This window comes from Sceloporus occidentalis, unplaced genomic scaffold (genome assembly GCF_023333645.1).
Source record: "Sceloporus occidentalis isolate IW3139 unplaced genomic scaffold, rSceOcc1.0.p SCAF_2, whole genome shotgun sequence".
NCBI classification, from domain to species: Eukaryota; Metazoa; Chordata; class Lepidosauria; order Squamata; family Phrynosomatidae; genus Sceloporus; species Sceloporus occidentalis.
The window spans coordinates 229,416,973-229,441,552 of NW_028316982.1; the positions used below are offsets into that span (position 1 = coordinate 229,416,973).

The 24,580-nt window shown below is 36.8% G+C and overlaps 1 protein-coding gene across 5 annotated transcripts in view; it reads right to left on the reverse strand.

Annotated features, from left to right (window-relative positions):
* Positions 1–24,580, reverse strand: part of ALCAM (activated leukocyte cell adhesion molecule) — a 183,571-nt gene that overhangs the window by 56,473 nt on the left and 102,518 nt on the right. For 4 of the 5 annotated variants that reach the window (XM_089512357.1, XM_089512355.1, XM_089512356.1 and 1 more), the window contains exons 2-3: positions 4,635–4,735; positions 189–408 (exon numbers count right to left, since the gene is read on the reverse strand). In XM_089512357.1, coding sequence (XP_089368483.1) covers positions 189–408; positions 4,635–4,735 — 321 coding nt within the window. Of the gene's footprint in view, positions 1–188; positions 409–4,634; positions 4,736–17,512; positions 17,531–24,580 lie in introns of those variants that run through there. The other variant, XM_089512358.1, reaches the window with a different exon arrangement.

Here is a 24,580-nt window from a genome sequence, read left to right on the forward strand (position 1 = left end):
TCACTTTTGGACATAAACAATGGCAACTCTGGTTATATTTATGCTCCACATAAAATTAGGCTTTGCATTTACAACTAAATGTGATGCTTTCACTATCATTACCTGGGAACTCTTTTAGTAAATCTCTGAAGTGAAGAGCTACACATGAGTGATCATTGTTAGTATCTGTTATGTTAATTGGTACTTACTGAACACCTTGACGATTGTAGCCTGTTCAAAGACATTGTCCTCTGTTACAAGCATACATACAAATTTCTTCTCATCACCAATTCTTGCATTATTAATTGAAAGGGTGTAATTTTCAGAGAGACTTAATCGGTCTTTGTATTCTGGTACATCATCATATTGTATATTTTTTTTGGTAGCAGATCTGAAGGCAATAAACACTGAAGGCTTGTTTGCAATTTCCTAGAATTATATGGGGGGGGGGGGGGGGAGGAAAGGAAAGGTTTTGTTTTTTTAAAAAAAGAAAAAAAATATAAAGGTCTATCATTAGTTTTTTTGTCCATCTACTGATAATATTTTCTTCAGAATTATACAAAATAGTGACCTAATTAAATTAAACAGAATTTTCAAGAGATTGTTGCACTTACTGTTTAATCAAGTACAATATAGTTATAGATAACCATTGTAACTGGCTTTTACAAGACTATTTTGCATACTGGTATTTCAGACTAATACAGCTATGCCTCTGAATGTTACATTTTAAAGGAATGATTTGTTGTTTGGAGTTCTTCTGGGGCACTAATGCTGTGGGCCTTCAAGTCATTCCTGACTTATGGTGCCCTAAGATAATCATATCAATGGAGTTTTCTTCAGCAATATTTGTTCAGAATGGGTTTCCCACTGACTTCTTCTGAAGCTGTGCAAGTATGACTTGCCCTAGCTCACCCAGTAGATGTCCAAGTGGGACATTAAATTAGTATAAAAATCATTGCACAACTGGTGGTACTTTCTTAGGGTAGTCAACATTTCTGCAAGCACACACCTCTAGCTCATTGTTGACTTGGTGGATGAGAAGTCAATTGACTACTATGGCTCATGCCTATGACATCCATTGCACAATTGATTGTGCAGTCCATGGGGAGGTATTTCTTATTCTTGTCAGTCAAAACAAGAATGGAAGTTCAACATTTTTAGTGAAAAGATTAAGAATAAGGAGAATACAGGCTTGTCCAATGTTTTGCACCAATAAGGAATTTATCCAGATTGGAGAGGTTTATCACTTTCCCCCACTAGATTGAAGACAGTTCTTTGAATCAAACCCATTAAGTTGTTTGCTTGGAAATTTCACTATTAAAACATCATTAAGGATACAAGCAATTATAATGATCTGCTGCCCTGTTCCAAATTTGCTTTACTTCCTTATTGAGAAAGTAACAGAAATCTTTGTGACAACGGGACTATTCTTTATTATTTCTTTGAAGATGCCAGCCACAGATGCTGGTGAAACATCAGGAAGAAACTCTTCTAGAACATGGCCACCATATCCCGAAAAACCCACAAAAAACTATGTTCCTAGTTAAATTTCCAGATGAGCTGTAGCATATTTTATATGTGCTTTTACAATAACCTATTACAGAGTTACTATGACAGCATCAGAGGCTAGCTTTTCTAAATTGAATTCATGGAATATTTAACATTCAGTAAAGGTTTTTAGATCATGATAATGTATAAATAAGCACAGTTATCTATATTAGCATATAGAAGCAAAAACAACAGAAACCTTCTGGCAGTTAGACTAACAAATTTATTATGCCACCAGCCTTTGTGAATTACCTTAGCTCAAACTGTATGAACTGTTGTGTTCAGACAGAATATCATAGGTTCAGACACACTGCTGCAATCTTGTTTCCACTTGTCCTCTCAGTGCTTCAGTGCTGCAATTCAGTTCCACAACAAACTCAGGAGGATCAGCAGCTACTGATATGACCTGAAAGTCCTGCTCCTTTCACCTTCTTTGCCACACAGCTGAAGAATATTCAGAGAAATCCAACATCCACAAGCAGAGATGCCTTTTCTGGGTCAACTCCAAAGCATAAAATACATTATGCATTTTCCCCCAAGTTTTACTGGCTTCTTCATCATCATCATTATTATTATTAACCATTATTTATAGAGCGCTGTAAATTTACACAGAGCTGTACATACAGTCTTTTTAATTAGACGGTTCCTTGCCCTCAGGCTTACAATCTAAAAAGACATGACACAAAAGGAGAAGGGAGTAGTGGTGGGGAAGGGGACGAGGTCCAGCAGTTCCTCTCTCCCTCCAAGGCCTGGACCAAGGCAGATGGACTAGAGGGAGGGCTTGGCTTCATAATGGATGGCTAATCCAGGGAGGCAAGCAACAATTATGCAAGGCCTAGGAACGCTTAATTTGTTTAAAAAACGTACAGGAGAAAAATGGTGACAATGTTAGGCCTACATTTAGTCTGAGATGTTGTCAGTTAAGATAATACAGAGGGATTTCAATAAAGGCAAAGGTCACTCTTATTATTGGCCATGTGAGGACTAGATTATTTTGTTTAATTTATTGTTATTTTAACTAGTCATTGTGGTTTTAAATTAGATATGTTGTTTAATAACTTTTTAAGGGGGGAGGGAAATATATTGTTTTTATGCTGTATGTTATTTTAATGTTGTAAACCGCCCGGATTGGTTCGCCACAGGGCAGTATATAAATAAAAATTTATTATATTATTATTATTATAGAGACAAAGAGCAATAAAAGACAGCTCTTATTAGCAACAAAAATTTAATTTCCATTGACATCCAGATGTCCCTGTCCTATGTGAAGCTAACAGCTCCTTTTCTTGGGTCATGAATACTGACAGAATATAGGCCTGTGACTCTAACATTGCCACATTTTTCTCTAATGTGGTTTTTAAAAATCTTTGCTTGATGAAGAAGCCAGTGACACTTCAAAAGCTTGCAAAATGTAAGCTATTGCTGCTTGTAGATTTTGGACTTTACCACACAGCTGTCATGCAAGGAACTCTGGAGAGGAGCCAGACCTAGGAGAGGGGTTTCGTGTGCTATGCACAAATCCCAGATGCAAACCTCTTTTAGCAGTAAGAAGCTTTTATGAGCATTTCTAGATCCCCAAACATGCAGCAGATGCCACGTAAGAACAAACTACTGGGTCAGTTCATAGAAAAAGATGGTTCCCCAAATTTGAAAGTCATAAAACCAGATTTTCAAGTTCCATGTAAGTGCTGTTGGCCACACCACTTTTTTGAGGGATGTAAAATCTAGGATCTTTCATAAGATATCTTATAGTCATATAGCCTTATAAATTTATGATTTACTATAAAACAAAGAAAAAAAAATAAACCGATTAAATCAAATAAAGAATTAAAATGACTCTTAATAGGTAATTTGTATCAAAAGATACACTAATGGCTTTAAAGAGGATGGGACAAACTAATAGAGAATGCAATCAATGTTAGAAATTTGGGGATAAGAGAAAAATTCCACTGGGAGCATTTTTATTTGGGAGGCATAACTACATTCTTTCCAATTGTTTCTCTGAACCAAAATCCCCTTTTTGTGCAACCAGTCAGTGCTCTACATCTCAGTAACCATACTTGAAAGCCATAACCAGTTTAATCCTTAGGAGCTCAGGTTGACCAGGGCCAATTCAAGACATCTTGCTTCTTCTAGAACAGACCAGATAACACCCTCTTTCCATTCTATAAGCTAAAGCCAGACTGACCGGCAGCTATCTCATACATCCATTATGGCAATTGGCTAGCACAGCACACCACACCTCAGAGAGACGTCTAGTTCAGGTGGCCAATGACAGGTTGTGTGGTATGCACAGCTCTGTCACCCAACGTAGAAAAACAACCAGAGTGTTGTGGCTGGAATATTCAATAGGGAATTGTGAATGTTATACTTGTTGACTTCTGCCTACCAAAGCCAATCTCATTGCTTTTGGCCACGCAGCTGTACTGTACTGGCCTCCACATACTCCTGCCTTGCAACACTGAGATCAACCTGATCTTTCTGTTTTTAAGACTTTATATACTGTTCATATCAACATACATGTACAGAACTCTAAGTCTAACCTAGAAAAACCCATACAGAAAAATATCTGTGCTGCTGAATACATTATATATCCCACAGCAGTTTTTTTCTCAACAAAGGTAGTGCAGATTTTTTATTTTGTAGAGAATATATGTGAGGTAAAGGAACAACCTCAGCAATCTAATCATCATTCTGCTGTGCCTAAGCTGGGCTCCTTTTATGCACTTTTTGCATTTTTAGATGCAAAATGAAACACCGTAAATGATTCTATGCATTTGCTGAGGATTGCTGCACTGACGATAAAAAATACAGCAATATACAAAACATCCTAAAAGCATATAAACCTCCATGATAACCTTGTCATCATAATGAAACATTATCTACAAGTGCACAATCACTTTCAAAATGACTAGACAAGTGACTCTTTGAACCTAATGCAAACTTTTAAAAAATCAAGTAAATGTTGTTGTTTTTTTAAAAAAACCTGTCATCACATGTTTGACAAATGCATTCAAAGTGCATACCATTGAAGAAAATTTTTAGTGATTAACGAATTTCTTCCTGCATTTCAATACTAAAAATATTTAAAAATTAGCTATACTTACATATTTCCATTTCCCAAACATAAGTTCATCAGGAACTTCTAAATGGCAAGGCAAAATAATTGTATCTCCATATACTGTGTTTACTGTGTATAATCCAAGTCCTGTTGAGAAGAAAGAAAAAGAATATTAAGTGGGCTACACTGCAAACAGTGAAAAGAAATATGTGCCTATATTTTAAATGAGTGAGAGTGTATAGTAACAGTCTCAGAACATCCACAGGTTTCACACAGTCTACTTTAAACACAATTAAGTCAACTACATTCAATCTTTTTTCTTTAACTTTCTGCTAAGCAAATTGTGACTAAGAAGAAATAATAGCAGTCAAGCGCATTGAATTCCAACATTCACCACTTTATTCCATAGAGGTTAAGATCTGAAGTCTATTTACATAAAATGCGATTCTATTAAAATCGGTTTACAGACAAAATAAATGACCATCATTTTCCCCCCATTCAAATTGGTTACCATTTAATAGTTCACTACTTTTATTATTATTTTTAGATTATTTGATTTTATTGAAAAGCAACCTTTTCTTTTTCAACCAACCAAATCAAGATAGATAAATATTTGACTCTGCACATCTTTGATCATGTACCGATACTATCATACTTTAATGACATTAAGAACACTACAGCTTAATAAGCTGCTAATGAAAGATGTGAGTTAATCAGCATATCTTTATTTATTTTGACAAGACTGATTTAGATAAACATTTTAACTATTACGGATGTGGTGACTATTATTTACAGATTTTTAAGAATTTAAAAGAGAGCAAATGTGTTAGGTGGAATAATGGAGGAATCTGGATGATTAGTCTCATAGACTCATGAAGTAGTGTCTAAAGTATGCACTAGAATCTTGATGAATAGGATGGTTTTTTTTTAATCACTACCAACCCTCTGCTTTTGTCTGAAAAGTATGAGATTTATTAGTAGTTTGGCAAGGGACAGACTGATTTAATTGGGCAAGGGCAGCCTTAGACTCCTCTTGACTGTGCTCTGATATCTATCTACAGCTAGCTTAGCACCTCATTGCCTACTTGTTTTTCTCTCTATTAGTTTTATAAGATGTGATCCCTCTCCCAGACAACTGTAAATTTGAGGGGTATGAACTCTGTTTATTTGTTGGGTTTCTAGTACATCACAATAGTGAATCAGTGCTCGGAACTCATGTTTCCAATCACCTCCTAAGCAGTAGCTGTAAGTTTCAAAAAATGGCATTTTGAAGAACAAAGAAACTAAAAGTAAAGAGAATATAAGATCTGCCCAACTAAATCACCTTTCTCAATGGTTAAGTCCCAACTGCCTTTGGGGAGATTTTAAGGATGACTTTTACATGACTTTTACATTAAGGATTTATTGTTGCTGCATGCCTTCAAGTTGTTTCTGACTTATGGCAACGCAAAAGAAAACCTATAACTGGGTTTTCTTGGCAAGTTTCTTCAGAGGGAGTTTGCAATTGCCATCATCTAAGGCTGAGAGTGTGACTTGCCCAAAGTCACCCAGTGCATTTCCATGGCCAAGACAGGATTTGAACCTTCTTTTAGTCCAATGCTAAAAGCACTATGTCACACTGGTTCATTAAGGATACATCATTTTTTTCCTTGTCTTATTTGTTATGTGTCTTCATGTCAATTTAATCTTATGGTGATTCTATCCTAGGGTATTCATCATCAAGTAAACTTAGAGGAGATTCGCCTTTTTCTTAGGATAAAAATGGTAATTGTTGGTGAACCATTTTGCATTGTATCTATTCTACAATAATATAATAATACTCTTTTTGAGAGTAAATGTTCTGTAAAGTATTCAAATTTATTTATTTGTTAACTTAAAAACTACTAGAACTCTACAGGGTCACAAATTAGCATAATATAAAGGTATAATCAGTAAAAAAACCCTTATGATTAATTTATTAAATATGTATGCTTTACAAGCAAGCTCATAGAGAGATGTTTGAAAAGAAATGAGTACAACATATAGCTTATGAAGGGCATGTTTCTCTATGTTTAACAATGGTGCGCAGTGATCTTTACTATGAGAATAAAGTTGTTATAAGTACCCAGGAGTGTCCATATTTTTCTCCGTGAACAAACATTTGAGGCAAAACAACGTGGGCAACCATAAACTGTGTTCCAGCACAATTCCCATTATGGCCCTCAATTTTACCAGCATTTGTTTAATCTATAGCAGATGACTGGCAATTTTCTGTAGCATGTGAGCAGCCATGCATCCAACCAAAATATTTTCATCATTTTTCATTTTATATTTTGTAATTTGTAATTGTATTTAGTATTCCATTGATATGGTGATCTGACGAATCATTAAACTTGTTGTTGTACTCATCATCTTTCGGATTAATTTTTGTAAATCTTATCTAACAGTTCAGGTTAAAAATGGTTGGCTTTGTCCACTAGATGGCGATGAAGAAATGTATTTCCCCCCAGACATAAAGCATATATATCAACTAACATTTATAGATTAATAAGCATCAGCCCTTTGAAAAAAGAACATTAAAAAACTCAGAGGAACAAAGCCAATTTCTAAACATCAATAAGATAGACTGTGAAGAAGCAGGGGAAAGAATGCCATTTCTAGTTTTATACTTGAAATCCTAAAGTTAGTTTTGATACAATGCCAGAAAAAAAGAAAAGAAAAATCGTTCAAGACTTTTTGATGTTGACAAATTACATTGCAGTATTGCTTTTAAGAGAGAGAGAGAGAGAGGGAAGGAGAGAAATTTGAGATGTCGCACCAGGACAAACTGAGGTCAGCAACAGAACATTGTTTCACACCAGATAAAAGGGAGGGTTATCATTTGCTTTCCTGCTAATGTACACTAAATGTCACCACAAGAGAAAAAAAATCCCTTGTCCCTGTGGGAGTTTTACTGTTGATCTTTCCTCTATACTTTCAAACAATACATTTTAAACCCTCCAACCCAAGTTGCTAGGAAAACATGTGTACATGACTAAACAGTCAGTACACATCTGCAGGCATAGGAATGAAACTGCTTTTCGTCAAAGAAGCCAGGAGAGATTAACAATATTCAGCCTATGACAGCACTTGCATGGTTGGCCACTTGTATGGTTGGCCACAGATTTTTGATGAACCCTTGAACTTAGCAAAGTGAGGCAGCTTAAAAAGAAATGCAAACCAGATACTTGTGTGCAAATGTCAGCTTCATTCAAATGTAGTTTGCTTCTGTATTATACACAAATTTATTCACTAATACTGCTGCCTGATCTTGGAAGCTAAGCAGAGTCAGCCCTAGTTAGTACCTGGATGGCAGACCACCAACAAATACCAGGTGCTGTATCTATTTTTCAGAAGAAGGAACTGGCAAAACCATCTCTAAATATTCCTTGCTCAAGAAAACCCTATGAAATTCTTGGGGTTGCCATAGGTCAACATGTGACTTCAACACATACTCTCTCTCACACACACCCACTAAAAACTAGCAGATTTGCCATAGCATAAGCTCTCTCAGATCACAGAAATCTTATTTTTAGTTATTAGGTTTGTTTGTATGAAAATATTAGTAATCAACTTGGCATATTTATCAAATATGTAGATTTCATGGGGAAAAAACAAAACAAAAAGATATATGGCTACAAAAATAAAGAACATGAATTGACTACAATGCTAAGTAAATACTCATAATACTCGTAATTCACATCAAACACATTCTGATCATGAACTGATCTTTTTCAAAAATTTCATAACATCAAATTGGTCATAGGCACATATAGGGGGAAAAATGAACCTTGCCCCAGCCAAAGAAAAATAGTAAAGAAATGAGGGTATCAACAGTTAAAGGCCACTATCTTACTGACATCGAGGTAGAATATCAGTGTCTCTCTTTCACACTGCATAATTATATCATTTTCATGCCACTTCATCTGTTCTAGTGGATCCTAAGGAATCCTTAGATTTCTAGTTTGGTGAAGCCTTAGAGATCTCTGTAAAAGATTTTAACTATCCTAAGAAACTAGAAATTCCAGGATACTATAGGATGGGGCCATGACAGTTAAAGTAATATCAAAGATTTATAATTGTCTAAGGTGAAAAAGTCCTGTCTGCAACATGACAACACCAAGAACTGATGTATCAATGCGCGCGCACACACACACAGTGCCATGGCACTATGTAGGACCTAAACACATACAAGTTAGGCAAAGTGCTCCACTTTCTTGGCTCAGAGGATAACACTTCATGCATCTTATGATATATTTTCTAGCCCACAAGTCTTATACAATAGTATGCTTGGGACTTAAAGGCACTTAAATGAAATCCTATGAATTACATAATAGCTGTCAGTATCCCATTAGAGTTCTACAACCAAGTTTGTTGTTGTTAGCTGGCCCTGAGTTGACCTTGACTCATGGTGGTCCTATGGATGAGACATCCTCTACTGCTCTGTTCGGTTCCTGCAGGCTCAGTCTATGATCTCTTTAGATCCTTTGCTGTGTGCCCATACGTTTTACCCCTGACTTAGCCATGGGTCATATCAAAATCCACAATTTTGGGCCCAAAACTTATCTTTGACTTATACATGAGGTTGACGTATAGTCTGTCGAGTATATACGGTAAATGCTTCCTCTCACTTATGTGGTGTTTGAATTCATTCACTGGGATGGACCTTAAACCTGCTATGTATCTAAAACTAACGTTTTTCTCAGAGATCATTACTAAAACAGGGTCTGTAATATGACATTTTGAAAGCAGAAAAGGTGATAAAATTCAGTTCTTAGTAGTGTTGGAGAAAAGTTTATAACTTCAGTATTCAGAAATACATGTTGCTTGTGGATACTGAAAATACTGAATTATGTACTGTATATAGAAAGCATACATTCAGAGAAAGCATATGGAATAAATGGAGCCCAGGGAATACTACTGGCCAAATGAACTAAGTGACAATACGGCAGGGCTGAATGTCATATAAATACAGATTGTATATGTATATATATAGATATAAATTCCAAAAAACCCTGTTATTCTCCTTTTAAAAATACTATTACTTTTAGCATTACTATAAAATTCCAAATGTGTATGCTTGGTAGTATTCATCCTGAAAGACAGGTTACTATTACGTACCTGGGAATGACATTAACATGCCCCAAACGACATCATGAATTCAAGATATATGGGATGAGAGCCAGCATCTGCCAGAACTACATTCAACAGTTTATTCACTCGATTTCAGAGGGAGTATTTGCATCACATGAAAAGCTAAGGATCTGCAGCAACCCTGGTTTATCTTAAATGAGCAGCATGCTAGTGCATTGTTTGACCACTCCTGTTTGCAGTAGGATAAGTTAAACAAAACATGGGGTACACATCACAGGTGTTTTGTTTTCCTGTTGTCTGGCAGCAAGAAGCCTCTCTTCTCTGGTTTGTTCCCTCTCAGTAACCCAGAGAAAAAAAAAGGTAAAAACAAACCCTAATTCCTCACCAGAGAAAAAGCTGCTGTAATAATAAATCAACTATCAGCTACTGAACACAGTCCAGTGATTTCTTTGACAATTCTCACTGCAAGCAGGAGAGACTGAGCAGCATACACCAGCATGGTGGCTGACTAGGGTAAGCCAGGGGTCCAATGGATCTTGTGTATGTTCATATAGCTACAAAATGTTCACATGGCAATGAAATATTCATATGGAATAATGTACCTGATTAATGTAATGTAAATACTCATGTGTAAGTCTAGACATTTTAGTCAAAAATTGATCCCAAAAACCTGAGACAATTTATTCACAGTTCAATGTAAGTACAGTGCTTTAACTCTTTTTTTAAAGGAACTATCTCCTGATGAAAGGCAAGAGTGTAATCTGTCCTGGAAGCTCTGATCAGTCATGGGATGTTGTGAGCACAAACAGTTATGCCTGCTGGAATTTTGTAAGTTATTCAGCATTGTTTTCTTTTGATTCATCCTTTAGATCCTTTGTTACATGCCCCTAGGTTTTATCCTCAATGTATCCATATATCCTATCAAAATCCATAACTTTTGCTCCAAAACCTGCCCACAACATACAAATGAGGTCGACTTATAGTCAGTTTTACAGTTGTCCCTTCCGATTTGTGACGGATGTAGTTTTGGGCATGTTAATGTCATTCCCAGGTAATAGTGACCTGTCTTTCAGGATGAATACCACCAAGCATATACATTTGGAATTTTATAGTAGTGCTAAAAGTAATAGTATTTTAAAAAGGAGAATAATAGTTTTTTTTGGGGGGGGGTTGATACTGAGGAAAGTGGTGATTTAAATTAATACAAGTTGACAATATTTTGTACTCACTAAACTGAGAATTAGCTCTGGGATAGTTTCTTGTTCTTCTCCACATCTTTAAACTGAGTATATACTACTTATCTTGAATAAGGTTTTGCATCAGTCACTCTGAACAGTGCTTTATGTAGATTTGTTTTTTGATGAGTAGAAAAATACATCTTTTTTAAAAATGTCAAAAAATAAACTTGCTTACCTTTTGAAAAAACATTTTTTCATGTCAAAAATTCAGATTTCAATAAGAAAACTGAAACTTTGCTTAGTTCTGTTTATAGTTATGAGCAAGACTGTGGGGCAAATCAGACCAGCAGCATCAGCCGGTTTTGGGGCGGTGTGAGGACATGGCCTTCAGATGATGCATGCCCCGATGCCACTCCCAAGTCAATGTCATGCCACCCGCCTGACCACATGGCAGGCAGCACTGCAGCATTCCAACAGTGCAGTGTTTATATGCAACATGCCACAGGAGCACCAAAAAAAACACTGCTGCAGCAGAAAAGGTGCCCCTTTTCAGTGCAAAAAGGAGCAGCATTTGCAGCTTCTTTTTGCATGGGAAAAAAGCCATATCAGGGCCATGGCGTACAATTCCCACAGCCCTGATCCAGTGCTCAAAGGGGCAGTGTCAAGCTGCCCCTATATGGCCATCTGTTTCAGCCCCATTATAGGATTTAAGACTTAAATCAAGCTAAAGACTATCAAACAATAGGAGCAAACACATTTTTTTCCGTCCTGTGGCGGAAGTAGGGGATTAGATTAGAAGTAGGGAAGTTGCCCCTTTGGGGGGAACAAGGGAGCATTTGGCTGGTAAGGGAGGGAATACTTTAATATATTGTAACACAGTTAATTTAACTATATTTTGATGGTTATATTTTAGTTAAGGTAAGGGGATGAATGTTGTGTTGTGTATATGTTATGGAATTGTTTTTACATTTTTGTAAACCACCTTGATCCTTTGGAAAGGCGGTATATAAGTAAAATTTATTATTATTATTATTATTATTATTATTATTATTATTATACATCAGACAATTAGTGTGACTTAGTAATACTTGTATATATACTTTGATATATCTGCTACTGAAATACTGGAAGCTTCTAGGATCTAAAGGTCATCTCAATGAAAATGTTAGAGCAAATGTACTATTTTGTGTACATGCCTGGGCATGGTTTGTCAGAAAAGCAATACATCTCATTCTTTGTGAAGTATCTGGTGTAACAAGACACCATCATTAAAGCATGTCATGCATCATTAATTGCTTGGTTGCAGGGGCATGTGAAAGTGGGTGAAAAAAGAATGGAAACAAGTTATGACAGAAGCATTTTTGAGGGAAAGGAATTGATAACAAATTTACTTACAGCAGTGAGATTATTCATAGCAAGACTTTGGAAAACAAAAATAAAGGTAGAATTGGAGGACTGGTATAAAGAAATATGGAAATTAGCAATTAATGACAAATTAACATGCAAATTGAAAGTAAGGAAAGGACTATGTAAAAGAAATGATTTTGATGAGATATGGAGAAAATTTATTGAAAAACTATTAAGAAAAGATGGAAATTACCTCCACGAGATCAAATGAAATTTTGGATGGAATACAAGGATGGTAATGGCTGTGGGGAAGGGGAGCACTGAGGTGGTATATAAAATGTATTTAGATATAATATGGATTGTACATGTTTAAAATATGAAATAAAATGATAAAATTTAATAAAATTAAAAAATTAACCTAAAAAAAGAAGACAAAGCATTCTTAAAATTGGGGGATACAAGCAGAGCTTTAAAAATGCTATCAGAAATGTGACATATTTTTGAAATGTTTCCCCAAATTCTGTAAGTTCAAAAATTAAAATGGCATGCTTAGGTCTATCTGAGATTTCTTTTGTCTTGGTTTATCAGCACTGGTTCACTCCTGGATATTCCTTGAAAATTCAGAGAACAAAACTATTTTTGTTTTTTTCCCCCCTGTAAACTGAATAGCTTGGCTTCATTAGCAGAATACAGTATGGTGGTTTTTGGCTTGTTTGTTTTTTTCCAAATTGCATCGTGTTCCTGCTAATTCCTTGTTAACCTTTGCATTTGGAAAACCATATTATAGGTATATTAAGCCAAAGGTCCCACATTCCATACCATTTTTTAAAAAACAAAGTACTCATTTATGATATCCACTTCTCCAAAAGTGGTACCCTGCTAGCATTTAAATGTGCTTTTCCTGAATTGTCAGAATTAACTATAGTAAGAAAGGCTAAATGACTTGCTTACTTTGTGTAAATATTTTATTATCCAGTACAGATTCTGCTGTGAACAGAAAAGGAATTCCTTTCATCTGTTTTTCCATATAAACTCTAGGGATATTGCATATGCGCGTGTATCTGCATATGCATTTTTGTACCTATGTGTGACCAGCATTATGGGAAAATAATGACAAGAAGTACATACTTTTTCAGAATTGAGGAGGGTGAAACAGTATCAGCAAAGTGGAATAAGTGGCGCTGGAAGTGTGGGTTTTGTGAAGTAATACAAAAAAGGGTACTAGCATGAATACAAAAGCATTCATAAATAGCATGGCAACAATAGCATGCAGTGCAGATGTTAAATTTTTTAAAGGAACCAGGTCAATTAACAGTTGGTTCTGAAATGACTGAGAAGATGATGCATTCTGGAATTATTTTCAGCAAGTTATTTTTTAGTTAAAGGCAAATGAGATCCTACAGGAAGCTATAAAAACTATAAAAACACCAAGACAGCAGGGCCTTCTTCAGTTGAAATCTCACCAAATCTCAACTTTTTTTTTTTTTTTGCATTTAAAGGAATCAAGGGGAAAAGTAATTTTTAGATAGCTTCCTGCAGACTCTCCAATAGCCTAAGAAAGGGCTGTGGCTCTTCAAATGTTGGATTATAACTTCAAGAAGTCCCATGCAGCTTCCTTTTCCCCTGACAGCACCTGCAACAAGACATTCTCCTTGTCCCCAACCCATCCCATATGAGACTGTTCTGGGGGGTGGGGGTGTCCCAGTTTTCCAAAGGCATATAGAGGCTATGGGAGAGGAAATATGTCTCAAATTATGGAATGTACCATAAAACTAGTCTGTCATCAAGGACTTCCGAAACACCAAACACCAACTCCTATCTTTCTACCACTGAATTTCATCAAAATTGACCCAGCTCCCAAAATAAGATGTCAGTGTGTGTGTGTGTGTGTGTGTGTGTGTGTGTACAAAACAACTCAGTTATATTGGCCCAATATTAATAGTGATGCAAAGCTGCTTTGAAGTCTGGCTTCTTTGATTTTCTGACATTTTGATATGTGTGTATGAGAAATAAAAACACAGAAACACACATATGGCTAATACTATTTTGCAACCTGTTTCTTGAGAAAAATGTAATCCGATCCTTCCAGCAACAATGAATAATAACTGTAATCCAGGTACCTGCTCCTATTTAACTAAGAATTACCTTGCACTCTGAGACCTCAAAATAAAAAAGATGCATGCTTGGCATGCTTATAGAGACATGCTTCATGCCTTTATATTTAAGGTTTAATTACAAAGCTCCTCTTTCACCTTCAAAGCTCCATGAATGGTGTAGCTTGCTGTACAAACAGCCATAAACAATATTTTCTTCACCATTTTCACCTCTCAAAACAATGCCCTCCAACTAGGATTGATGACACAGGACAAAATTATTGGGGTAAAACTGGCCAGAACATTATTAACAAATTGTGATGCAACAGCAAATGTGAAAAGCAGGCACTTGTGTGGGAAAGGATTGTTAAGCCAAGACTTCCCAAATTAGAAACTCCCTGGGTCTGAATTGCGTTTTGACTTTCTTCAACAATTTTGTTCAAAAATCTGTTGTTTTCCATAAGGAGACATTGGTAAGAAATGATGATGATGATGATGATCATCATCATCATCACCATCATCATCATCGACAGCCAGCATGGCATAGTATAAGTATTGCATTATAACTCTGGAGAACAGCGGTCGAATCCCTGCTTGGCCATGGAAATCTACTGGGTGACCTTGAGCAAGTCATACTGTTAAAGCTACAGAAGAAGGTGAAGAGAAACCCTTCACAATAAACCCCATGATGTCTTAAGGTCATCGTAAATCGGAAACAACCTGAAGACACACAACAACAACAACAACAACATTATCTTCCACAAGAGTTAAAAGGAAGCAAACCTCATCTCAACAGTGTCAACTGGCACCACATGGGGTGGAGCACCTAGGTCTGTGGTGGTGAACCTATGGCACATGTGCCCTCTCTGGCACTCAAAGTCATTTTGGAGGGCATGCAGCAAGACAGAAGGGTAGGAGAAGAGGAGGAACATGTTTGTTCCCTCCTGTGCCTTTAGCTGCCTCTCTGGAGACAGTTAAAGGCCTGGGAGGGCAGAGGGGCGAAGAGCGACAGGCATGCACCACTGAGGAATCCTACCTTTAGTGTTCAGTTATATATCTTTATAACCTTAACTAGTTCCTTCATAACTGTCCATTCTCAGGTTTCTGATTTCCTGACTGTTGTCTCCATTCTGATCAATGTTTGATCCAAGGTCCAGGAACTCTTTAACTATTTTGCTTTTCTCATTGACGAGGTTGAATTTGTAGTTCCTATGTGGTAATTATTTTTGTTTTGTTTTTTTGTGTTCAGCATTAAGCCTGCCTTTGCACTTTCTCCTTTTATCTTGGTTAGTAATTGTTCCAAGTCTGTGGTATTTTCTGCTATTAGTATGGTGCCAGCCGCATGTCTTAGATTGGAGATGTTCCTTCCTCCTATCTTCATATTTCTCATATTTCGCCTAAATGTCATATGTAAATTTTATTGAAATAAATGACACAGGCATATGCTTAACTTTGTAATTCAATTTTTGGAAACTGTGACTGGATAGTATAACATATAGAGATTTTGGCGATAATACGTGCCCCATGTTTATAGTTATTCCCACTGAAGATATACCATGATGTGTAAATTGTTCCATGTGACTTCATTTTGGCAGGCTTCTGCCACCTGTATTCAGTAAAAGCAATAAACTGTAATTTGTCAATTGGAATTCCTTCAACATAGTCTTTGAATGTTAAAACTAAAACTCTTCTGTTCTGTTTAGGATGCTATAACAAAAAATATTAATTTTCAAGCTGCCATTGACACACAGCATTTATCTTGTCCTGCTGCCTCAACATAATTGAACATCTTCAACTGATTAGCTATTATAAGATGGCACAAAAGAAATGAGGTGGAAAGCAAATTGTTAGCTTTCCCTTATTATTTTAGTTTTTGTATTTTGTATTGTTAGTCACAAGTAAGGAGCTCTCTCACTCCAACTCAAAAGCCATTTTACATATGAGGAATATAAAATGGATCAAATTAATTATGTTTTTATTTTTCCTACAGAGGTCTGTTATACTACATGGGCCAGTTACTATTACAGTTGGCCCTTCTTATACATGGGTTTTTATACACAGATTCAAGCATCCACAGTTTGAAAATGTTTTTTAAAAAGTATAAATTTCAAATGATTTTCTATTTTTTATAAGGCACACCATTTTGCTATGTCATTATATTTAATGGGACTTGAGCATCCATGGATTTTGTTATCCATGAGGGATCTTGGAACCAAACCCCAGCGTATAACAAGGGTCCACTGTACTAGGCATTCCTGTACAAGTTGAAGCAAGAAGGTTCATAGAATAAGAGGTGCCATCAATAGAAGGAAAGGCTGCAATGAAGAAAAACAGAAATACAAAGTGAATAAAGAAGGGTTAAGTCAGCTATTGGAGTGATTGGATGCAGTATACTTGTTCAGGGACAAATTACACTGAAAGAGCATTTTCTGCATTGAAAGATAGAGGTCACGATAAAAACAGACAATTAACCAAAATATCTCCAAGTAAAAATGGTAATTTTGCAGCAAAAAATATTTCTTTATTAAAAACAGAGAAAAAGATGGCAGTAAAAACCAAGAGAATAGAGTATACTTAGTGCAAGCTGTTTCTCATGTAAAAGAGAGGAAAAACACTATGGAAGCTAAAAATCTGTTTCCTAACCAATGTAAGGTTAAAACGCACATATAGATTTCCCCATTCTCCATCTCTAGGATGGCTGAAGAGCAGAGCAGGAAACCAGGTCTCAGAGGGGGAAGCAAGTCTGAGAGATTTCGCCTCCCCCTCTCTGTATTTAACTTGGGGATTGTCTCCTAAGAGTGAAGGAAACATCTCTGGATGGGGCAAAACCTGGCCTCAATATTGTTCTTAAAAAAATGTGATTCCAAAGGGCAGAAGTGAACTTCCCCTTCAGGAAGTGATAATGACTCTTAAGTTGTCTTGGCAGTATCAGATCATGGGGTTGCTCACACAGGACAAGGATAATCAGTATAGATAATCAGTATAGACCCTCTTTCAAATCCAAATACAGTAGGTTTGTTCAACTTCTCTGAAAGCTGCATGATACCTCAGTGGCGTGTAACACTCTGGATCAGTTTGGCGGGGTCTCCATCCAGTGGAGGTTAACAAGACAGTTAAACCATTTCCTTGTCAGCAGGAAGGGGGCGATGAGGGAATTTCCAATTTCCAGTTTAGAATAAGACTTTATTTCCTACCCTCTCATCCTCAGATGGACAAAGATCCTGGCCATCAGCCTCACCAGTCCAGTATGCTTTCTTAACCATTTGTTCACTCTGGCAACAGACAGCTTTCCTGTCTTATTATCAAAGTCTAATATTCATATTTATTGAGTATAACCTGTAATAGAGGGTCTCAGGCTTGTGGAAGGATCTGAGAAATCTTATATCAGATCTGGGGCCCTTTCACAGTAAACAGTTGTAGTGCTATGATTCCACTTTAACTGCCATAACTGCATTCCATGGCATCCTGGGGTTTGCAGTTTGGTGAGGTGCTAGGGCTCTTCAGCTAAAAATCCAGCTAAATAACCCTTAAACTGCAAGTCCCAGTGGTCCATAAAATGTTGCCATGTCAGCTAAAGTAAAATCATAGTGCTATCATTGTGTAGTGTGAAACAGGATTAGATTATCATAAGCAGAAAGTACGGTTTCACAATACAGTTTACAAAAAAACATAGCATTTCTTAAAATTTGCTCAATGTACATACATATTCTTTTTTAGCCTTGCTGGCTCTTTTGATACACAGTGAAATCAAACAGGAGTTGCCCAAAGGTAGATGTCATCTGGTAGCCAAAGGTGTTTTCTCTTTGTCGCAACTGAAATGACTGTACTGAGTGCCTTTCATCTTCTTTAACCTGGGAGTAATTTGCATAAATTCCAAATTGTAGTTCAAAAATATGTCCTGTTCCATAGGTCACTGCTACTCAAAGTAGAGATCAACAGGCTGGAGCTGTTATTATATGAAACTATAATAACTTTGTACAATACTGTACTGGTCTCAGGCATTTGGGGGGGGGGGATATTGCTGTTCTGCCAGATCAGATAGCCTGAGAAACATTATCAAAGAATATCTGGTTTGGTAATACGAATTCTATCCACTCTCAGAAAATGTTAAATTAGAACCAGGTCCTAATATAGAGAGTGGAATGAAGCACATACTATGGTCTCTTCAGAGCTTTATCACATCAAAACAAGCCATAATGTTGAAAGTTAGCTTATCAGGTAGAAAGGTTCCTGTCATGCTAATTTCCTTTGGCCAGGGAAATGTTTAACTGCTGACCACTTCTATTCTGAGGTAGTACAGTACTATGAAAACTACTGCATATGTCCTTCAAACATTTGAATTAATAACCAGGATAATATCATACTCATTACTTGCATTTTATGGTCCCCTATTCTACATGTGTCTAAATTATACACAATCAGATTTTCCCCTTGAAAGGTCACAGCCTTCCAAAATACAATTTAGTATCTTCTTTTCCCCTTCTTTTCCTTCTGTTGCCATCTCTATGCCTACACTTGTGAAGTCATTCTGAAGGAAAACTCATACAGACATGAAGATTATTGCTTAGATGGATTCCTCTTGATACTTTTCCTTTATTAAACTTCTACATTAAAAGAAATTGCTTTAGAGTTCTCTAATATTTACATATTTTTATTGCTGCTAGAGGGTGTTGAACAAAGACTTTTTGAATTTCTAATCTGCTCAAGGAAACTCTCTGACTACCTGCTCTGCAAAGCCTGTTGCATATGAAATGTTTGTTTCTTATTTATTTTTTATGTACTTGGTAAAACAATAATAATCAGGGTATTGTGTTTTCAAGTGATCCCACTCACTGCTGTTAAAATTTTAATTGCTAGAAGATTGGCAAGAATATATTTTCATCATAATAGGGTGTAATACTTTCAAGCTACAACTCTGGAAATTTAATGTCAGTAACATAAAACTCATGGCGTATCTTCTAAGAGATGTGTGATGGAAAAGCAGCTTTTCTCATAAATGACTTTAGAAAATGCTTGTTGCTGGTATTTTACTCAACATCAGTATCTTTCTTAGATTCTGTATGATGTTAGGGAAACATTAATGACCCAGTTTTTGATGAACGATGGGAGACACAAAGTTGTAGCATACAAAATAAGGTAAGATTGTCCCAGAACGTTTTTCACCGTTGTTTCTTCTTCATCCTCTTTATGGCCACAAGTAATTTAGATCACGATAAAGGTATATTGTGTCCTCAAGTGCCATCTCCTCTATTCACTCTCTTCTTGTCTTTGAACAGAGTAAGCAGTTCATGTTTTTAGTAAGTTCATACCCATGGCAGATATGGAATTAGTATAGTAAAGAATTCCTTCCCCCTCTCCAGAGAATCCTGGAGAACATGGAGACCACTGGTAGAGATTTCTCAGCATTCTCACCAAATTAAAATCTCCAAAATTCTTTGGTAGAAGCTATGACATGTTTGAAACGTGGGCAAACGTTTATCTCACATAAGGTAAAGTGTGTCAACTTTTTCTCTCTATTAAAATTACCATTTGTTGGTGAAATAGTGAAAAAGAAATTATGAGAAAGGCTAAGAAATTTCTAGAATTTTTTGCAAACAGGGATATGAAGACTCCGGACTTATGTTAATATCACAAAGTGACCCAAGCAAGCATGTTTCCCCTTTATTTGTGTACCATTTTCCTGTGCTTTCCTCTCTTGAAAAGATCTCTCCTGAAAAGACATGTTAAGATCAAGATGTGTTCCCCTTCAACTGTCCAGTCTTCTGCCAATTTGGTGCCTGAAAACTCCACTTTTGTTTTTCATTTTTTAAAAAATGCTTTCTATTTGCATTTGTTACTTTTTAAAACAATGAACTTGGGCATCTTCCAAGCACCTATAGAGGAATGAAGCAGTGGGAAAATCCCAGTGGAGGCTTTCCAGGAAGTATGAAAAGTTAGGGGAAAGCACATGGGAACGGTGCACAAATTGCAGAATAAAGAGCACAGGTAAGCACAGAAGACCTGCAATGTTGGATTGAGCTGAATTTTTTATTAAATTCTCAGTATCCCTACACAAAAAGGGGGAGGGGAAATAAACTGACTCTTTTACAGGGAATAACCACCACCACAACAGAAGGCACAGTATAAAAGTAAAGCAAAGCAAAGTTGTCAAAGAAAAGTTGTCACAGAATAATAAAAAAAGAAAATAGGGGAAGGAATGTTTTATTTTATACTAATAAAAACAAGGAGCCCAAAAGCATTTAATTGTAAAGGTAAAAATAAACCAAAGTTCCAAATGCTTTGGAGGCAAAAAAAAAAAAAAAAAAGGTTATAACTGATCTAAAAAGCAGTACCTGAAACTATAGTTCACAGCTGTTCAGCAGCATGATTACAAAAATATGGAACAGCAAGAGTAAAAGGGCAAAATAAGCTAGAGGGCAGGAAACCCTTCTTCAGGTAAAAAACATGGAGTGCAGAAAGTGGAGATAATGAGTAATGAGGGCTGAAAGTCTGAGAGGAGAAAAATCATGTAAGGCTTTAAAGATTAAAACAGGAAGATTATAGCAGAACCCAGTTAGTCATGACCAAAACGAAGGAGCAAAAAAATAATTCTAGTGGCGGATTATTGAAAAGAAACCAAGGGACTATGAAGAGTTAATAGAAGACCAAACCAAAGAAGACTGTAATAAGCAAGGTGAAAAACAAAGCATGAAGTAAATCTCTGCAGAAGCAGATAAAAAAGGTCTTATTTTCACAATTCTATAAAGAAAAAAGTAGCATGACTCAATACAGTCACAATGTGAAAAGCAAAACACACACACACAAAAGAGTAAAAATAAAACCAAGATTAGCAAGAGAAGGAAGAAACTTGGAAAAGGATAATTTGGTATTTGACATTTTTTATAACCACAATTTAATTTTGCACCATAATTCCTGTATTACCTCCCTCATTATGGCTAACTTATTTTCAAGTGGCAGAAGAATCATCTTAACATCTCTAGAAGCTTAGCAGCAGATGTTCTGAATTCCTAACCAGTTCCAAAACCAACTCTCTCATTCTACAAAAATATGGAAGACAGGAATGATGACAACACTTTGCTCACTTAGAGGCCTGAAGCTTGCTTTCCTTTCATCTTATGGTTGCCATCACCAAAATATAAAATCAATGCAGCCTTGTCTAATATATAAGAACTAGTAGGTGAATATAGAATGGAAAGTATAAAGTAAGAATTTAAGATCCCTAAAGAAATGATTATTGAAGAAAGTAAGGGAATGAAGTGAAAAGTTAGGTGAACTGTTGAACATTAAAAATACCACAAAGAATTTTTAAAGCTAACTTTAAAGTAGATGAAGATATTGAAATAGTTCAAGATTTCTCATATTTTGGTGAAGCATTAACCAGAGTGGGAATTGAAGTAATGAAATCAGAAGATAATTAGAACCTAGAAGGCAGCTATGAAGGAACAAGACAAGATTCTAAAATCAGAGAGTTGGAAGAGACCGCAAGGGCCATCCAGTCCAACCTCCTGCCATGCAGGAAATCTAAATCAAAGCATCCCTGACAGATGGCCATCCAGCCTCTCTTTAAAGACCTTTAAGGAAGGAGACTCTCCTACACTCTGAGGGAGTGTGTTCCACTGTCGAACAACCCTTACTGTCAGGAAGTTCCTCCTAATGTTGAGGTGGAATCTCTTTTTCTGCAGCTTGCATCCATTGTTCTGAGTCCTGTTCTCTGGAGCAGCAGAAAACAAGCTTGTTCCCTCCTCAATATGACATCCCTTCAAATATTTAAACAGGGCTATTATATCACCTCTTAACCTTCTCTTCTCCAGGTTAAACCTCTCCAGCTCCCTAAGTCGTACCTCATAGGTCATGGTTTCCAGACCTTTCACCATTTTAGTCACCCTCCTTTGGAAACACTCCAGTTTTTCAACATCCTTTTAAATTATGGTGCCCAGAACTGGACACATTATTCCAGGTGGGACCTGACCAGAGCAGAATAGAGTGGAACTATTACTTCCCTTTATCTAGACACTATACTTCTATTGATGCAGCCTAAAATCACATTGGCCTTGTTAGCTGCCACATCGCACTGTTGATTCATGTTCAATTTGTGGTCTACTTGGACTCCCAGATCCCTTTCACATGTAGTTTCACTCAGCCAGGTGTCCCCCATCCTATATCTGTGCATTTCATTTTCCTGCCCTAAGTGCAGTACCTTACATTTCTCCGTGTTGAAATTTTGTTAGCCTTGGCCCAGCTTTCCAATCTATCAAGGTCATTTTGAATCTTGTAATGACTTAAATAGTATAAGCCAGTGAATTTCTCATGTCTATGTACAGGTGTATAAGCTGGTCTGGGAAGAAAGTTGATAAGAAGAAAATAAACTCATTTGAGATGAGGTTCTGCATAAGTTATGCTGATACCACGGACTGCTAAAAAGACAAACAAATGGGTTCTAGAGCAAATCAACGCAGAACTCTCTCTAAAGACCAGGCTGACTAAGCTGAGACTGCCATACTTTGGCCATATCATTAAAAAACAAAATACACTAGAGAAGACGATAATGTTTTATAAGGTGGAGGGTAGTACGAAGAGAGGAAGACTGCACTCTAGATGGAGAGACTCATTCAGGGAGGTGACAGCCATGAGTCTGCAAGATCTGAGCTGGGGTGATGAGGATAGGGTGGCTTGGAGGTCTCTCATCCTTGGAGTCACCAGGGGTCAAAGTTGCCTCCAAGGCAGCTAACAACAACAAAGAGAAATTTTAAAAATAGAAACATCCCCAACAAACAGTTTAAAGAGAAAGATCATATTTCAAGTGGGAACCTGGATGGGAAATCACAAATTCTTCTTTCACTCTGCTATTGCATTGTTGGCAGAAGGGTACAGATTTCACTCAGCAACTTGCTATGATCTGAGTGGAGTGTCAGAGGAGGAGGAAGAAGTTGGTTTTGGATGCATGGTGCCCTTTGCTATGATTTGCCCAAATCCAGTATTTTGTTCTGCCCTACACCTGGTGCTATTTGGCTCAGACACCTTTGCTGATTTGGGATAAAGATAGAGGTTGTTCAGATCACTGCTTTTCTGCAGAATCCAGGTTGATTATGATACCTAGCATATCAACAATGTTGACACATACTTAACTAGAGATAAATTTTATATTTTAAAAACAGTAGATAGATCAGTCTTCAATGCTATATTTTTTTAAAAATATATGACTATGGGATAGTCTGCAGTGGCCAAATAAAGCAGCTTCTAGCTGCTTTGAAGGCAGAGTATTTAGACAACGCACAAGTTCAAAGGGGGTAGAAAGCAAAATGAAGCAAACGTGATCATCAATAATGCTATGGAGGTAGTTATAACATACACAAATCAGATAGTCTAACAGGGAGTCATGAGGTGAAGGGGGATGAAGGGGGCAGAAATGGAGGGCCTCGATGACTGAGCTCTGGCAATGTATCACTCGGCACACCGATGCACTTTACAGGCAATGCACTGTACAGGCGATGCACATGTGATTGTGGCTGATCATACACGCAGGCATCCAATGGAATGGCATCTGAGCAAGAAGAGAATAATTTGGTCACAGGTTTGTGTGATGGTGTGCATACATGGTGGGAACATGACCCAAAAAACATCAACTGTGCAGTAAGGCATGATACCATGTGGTGCAGAAAGAGGGGTTTTGACCCACATTCAGAAAGCCCATAGAATCAGAGTTGGAGGAGACCACAAGAGCCATCAAGTCCAACCCCCTGTCATGCAGGAAATCACAATGAAAGCATCCCTGACAGATGGCCATCCAGCTTCTGTTTAAAGACCTCCAAAGGAGACTCCACCACTCTCCAAGGGAGTGTGTTCCACTGTCAACAGCTCTTAAATAGATCTTCATTGTACACCAGTCTCTTTCTTCAGTATAATAAATATTTTGAAGACAGCCAGATTATTTTGAAATTGCAGAAATACATTGCAGTCACAACATTAAACAGTGCTTTTCTCATTATGTTTTGGCTATGCATAGCTGAATATTGTCTTAGGGGAGTGACCATAATGCCTTGGATCCAAATAATCACAGTTTCATATTCCCAAGTAGTCATTTATGTAGCCATCTTTCTCTAGTGGGAAGACTTTGCATAAATAAGGTCCCAGATTCAGTCACCAGTCGCTCAAGGTAGAACTGGGGAAGACTGTCTGTAATTATGCAAAGACAAAAATTTTATGGATTTTAATATGACCTGTGGATAAAAGTTAGGGGCAATGTAACAAAAATGTAAAAGACA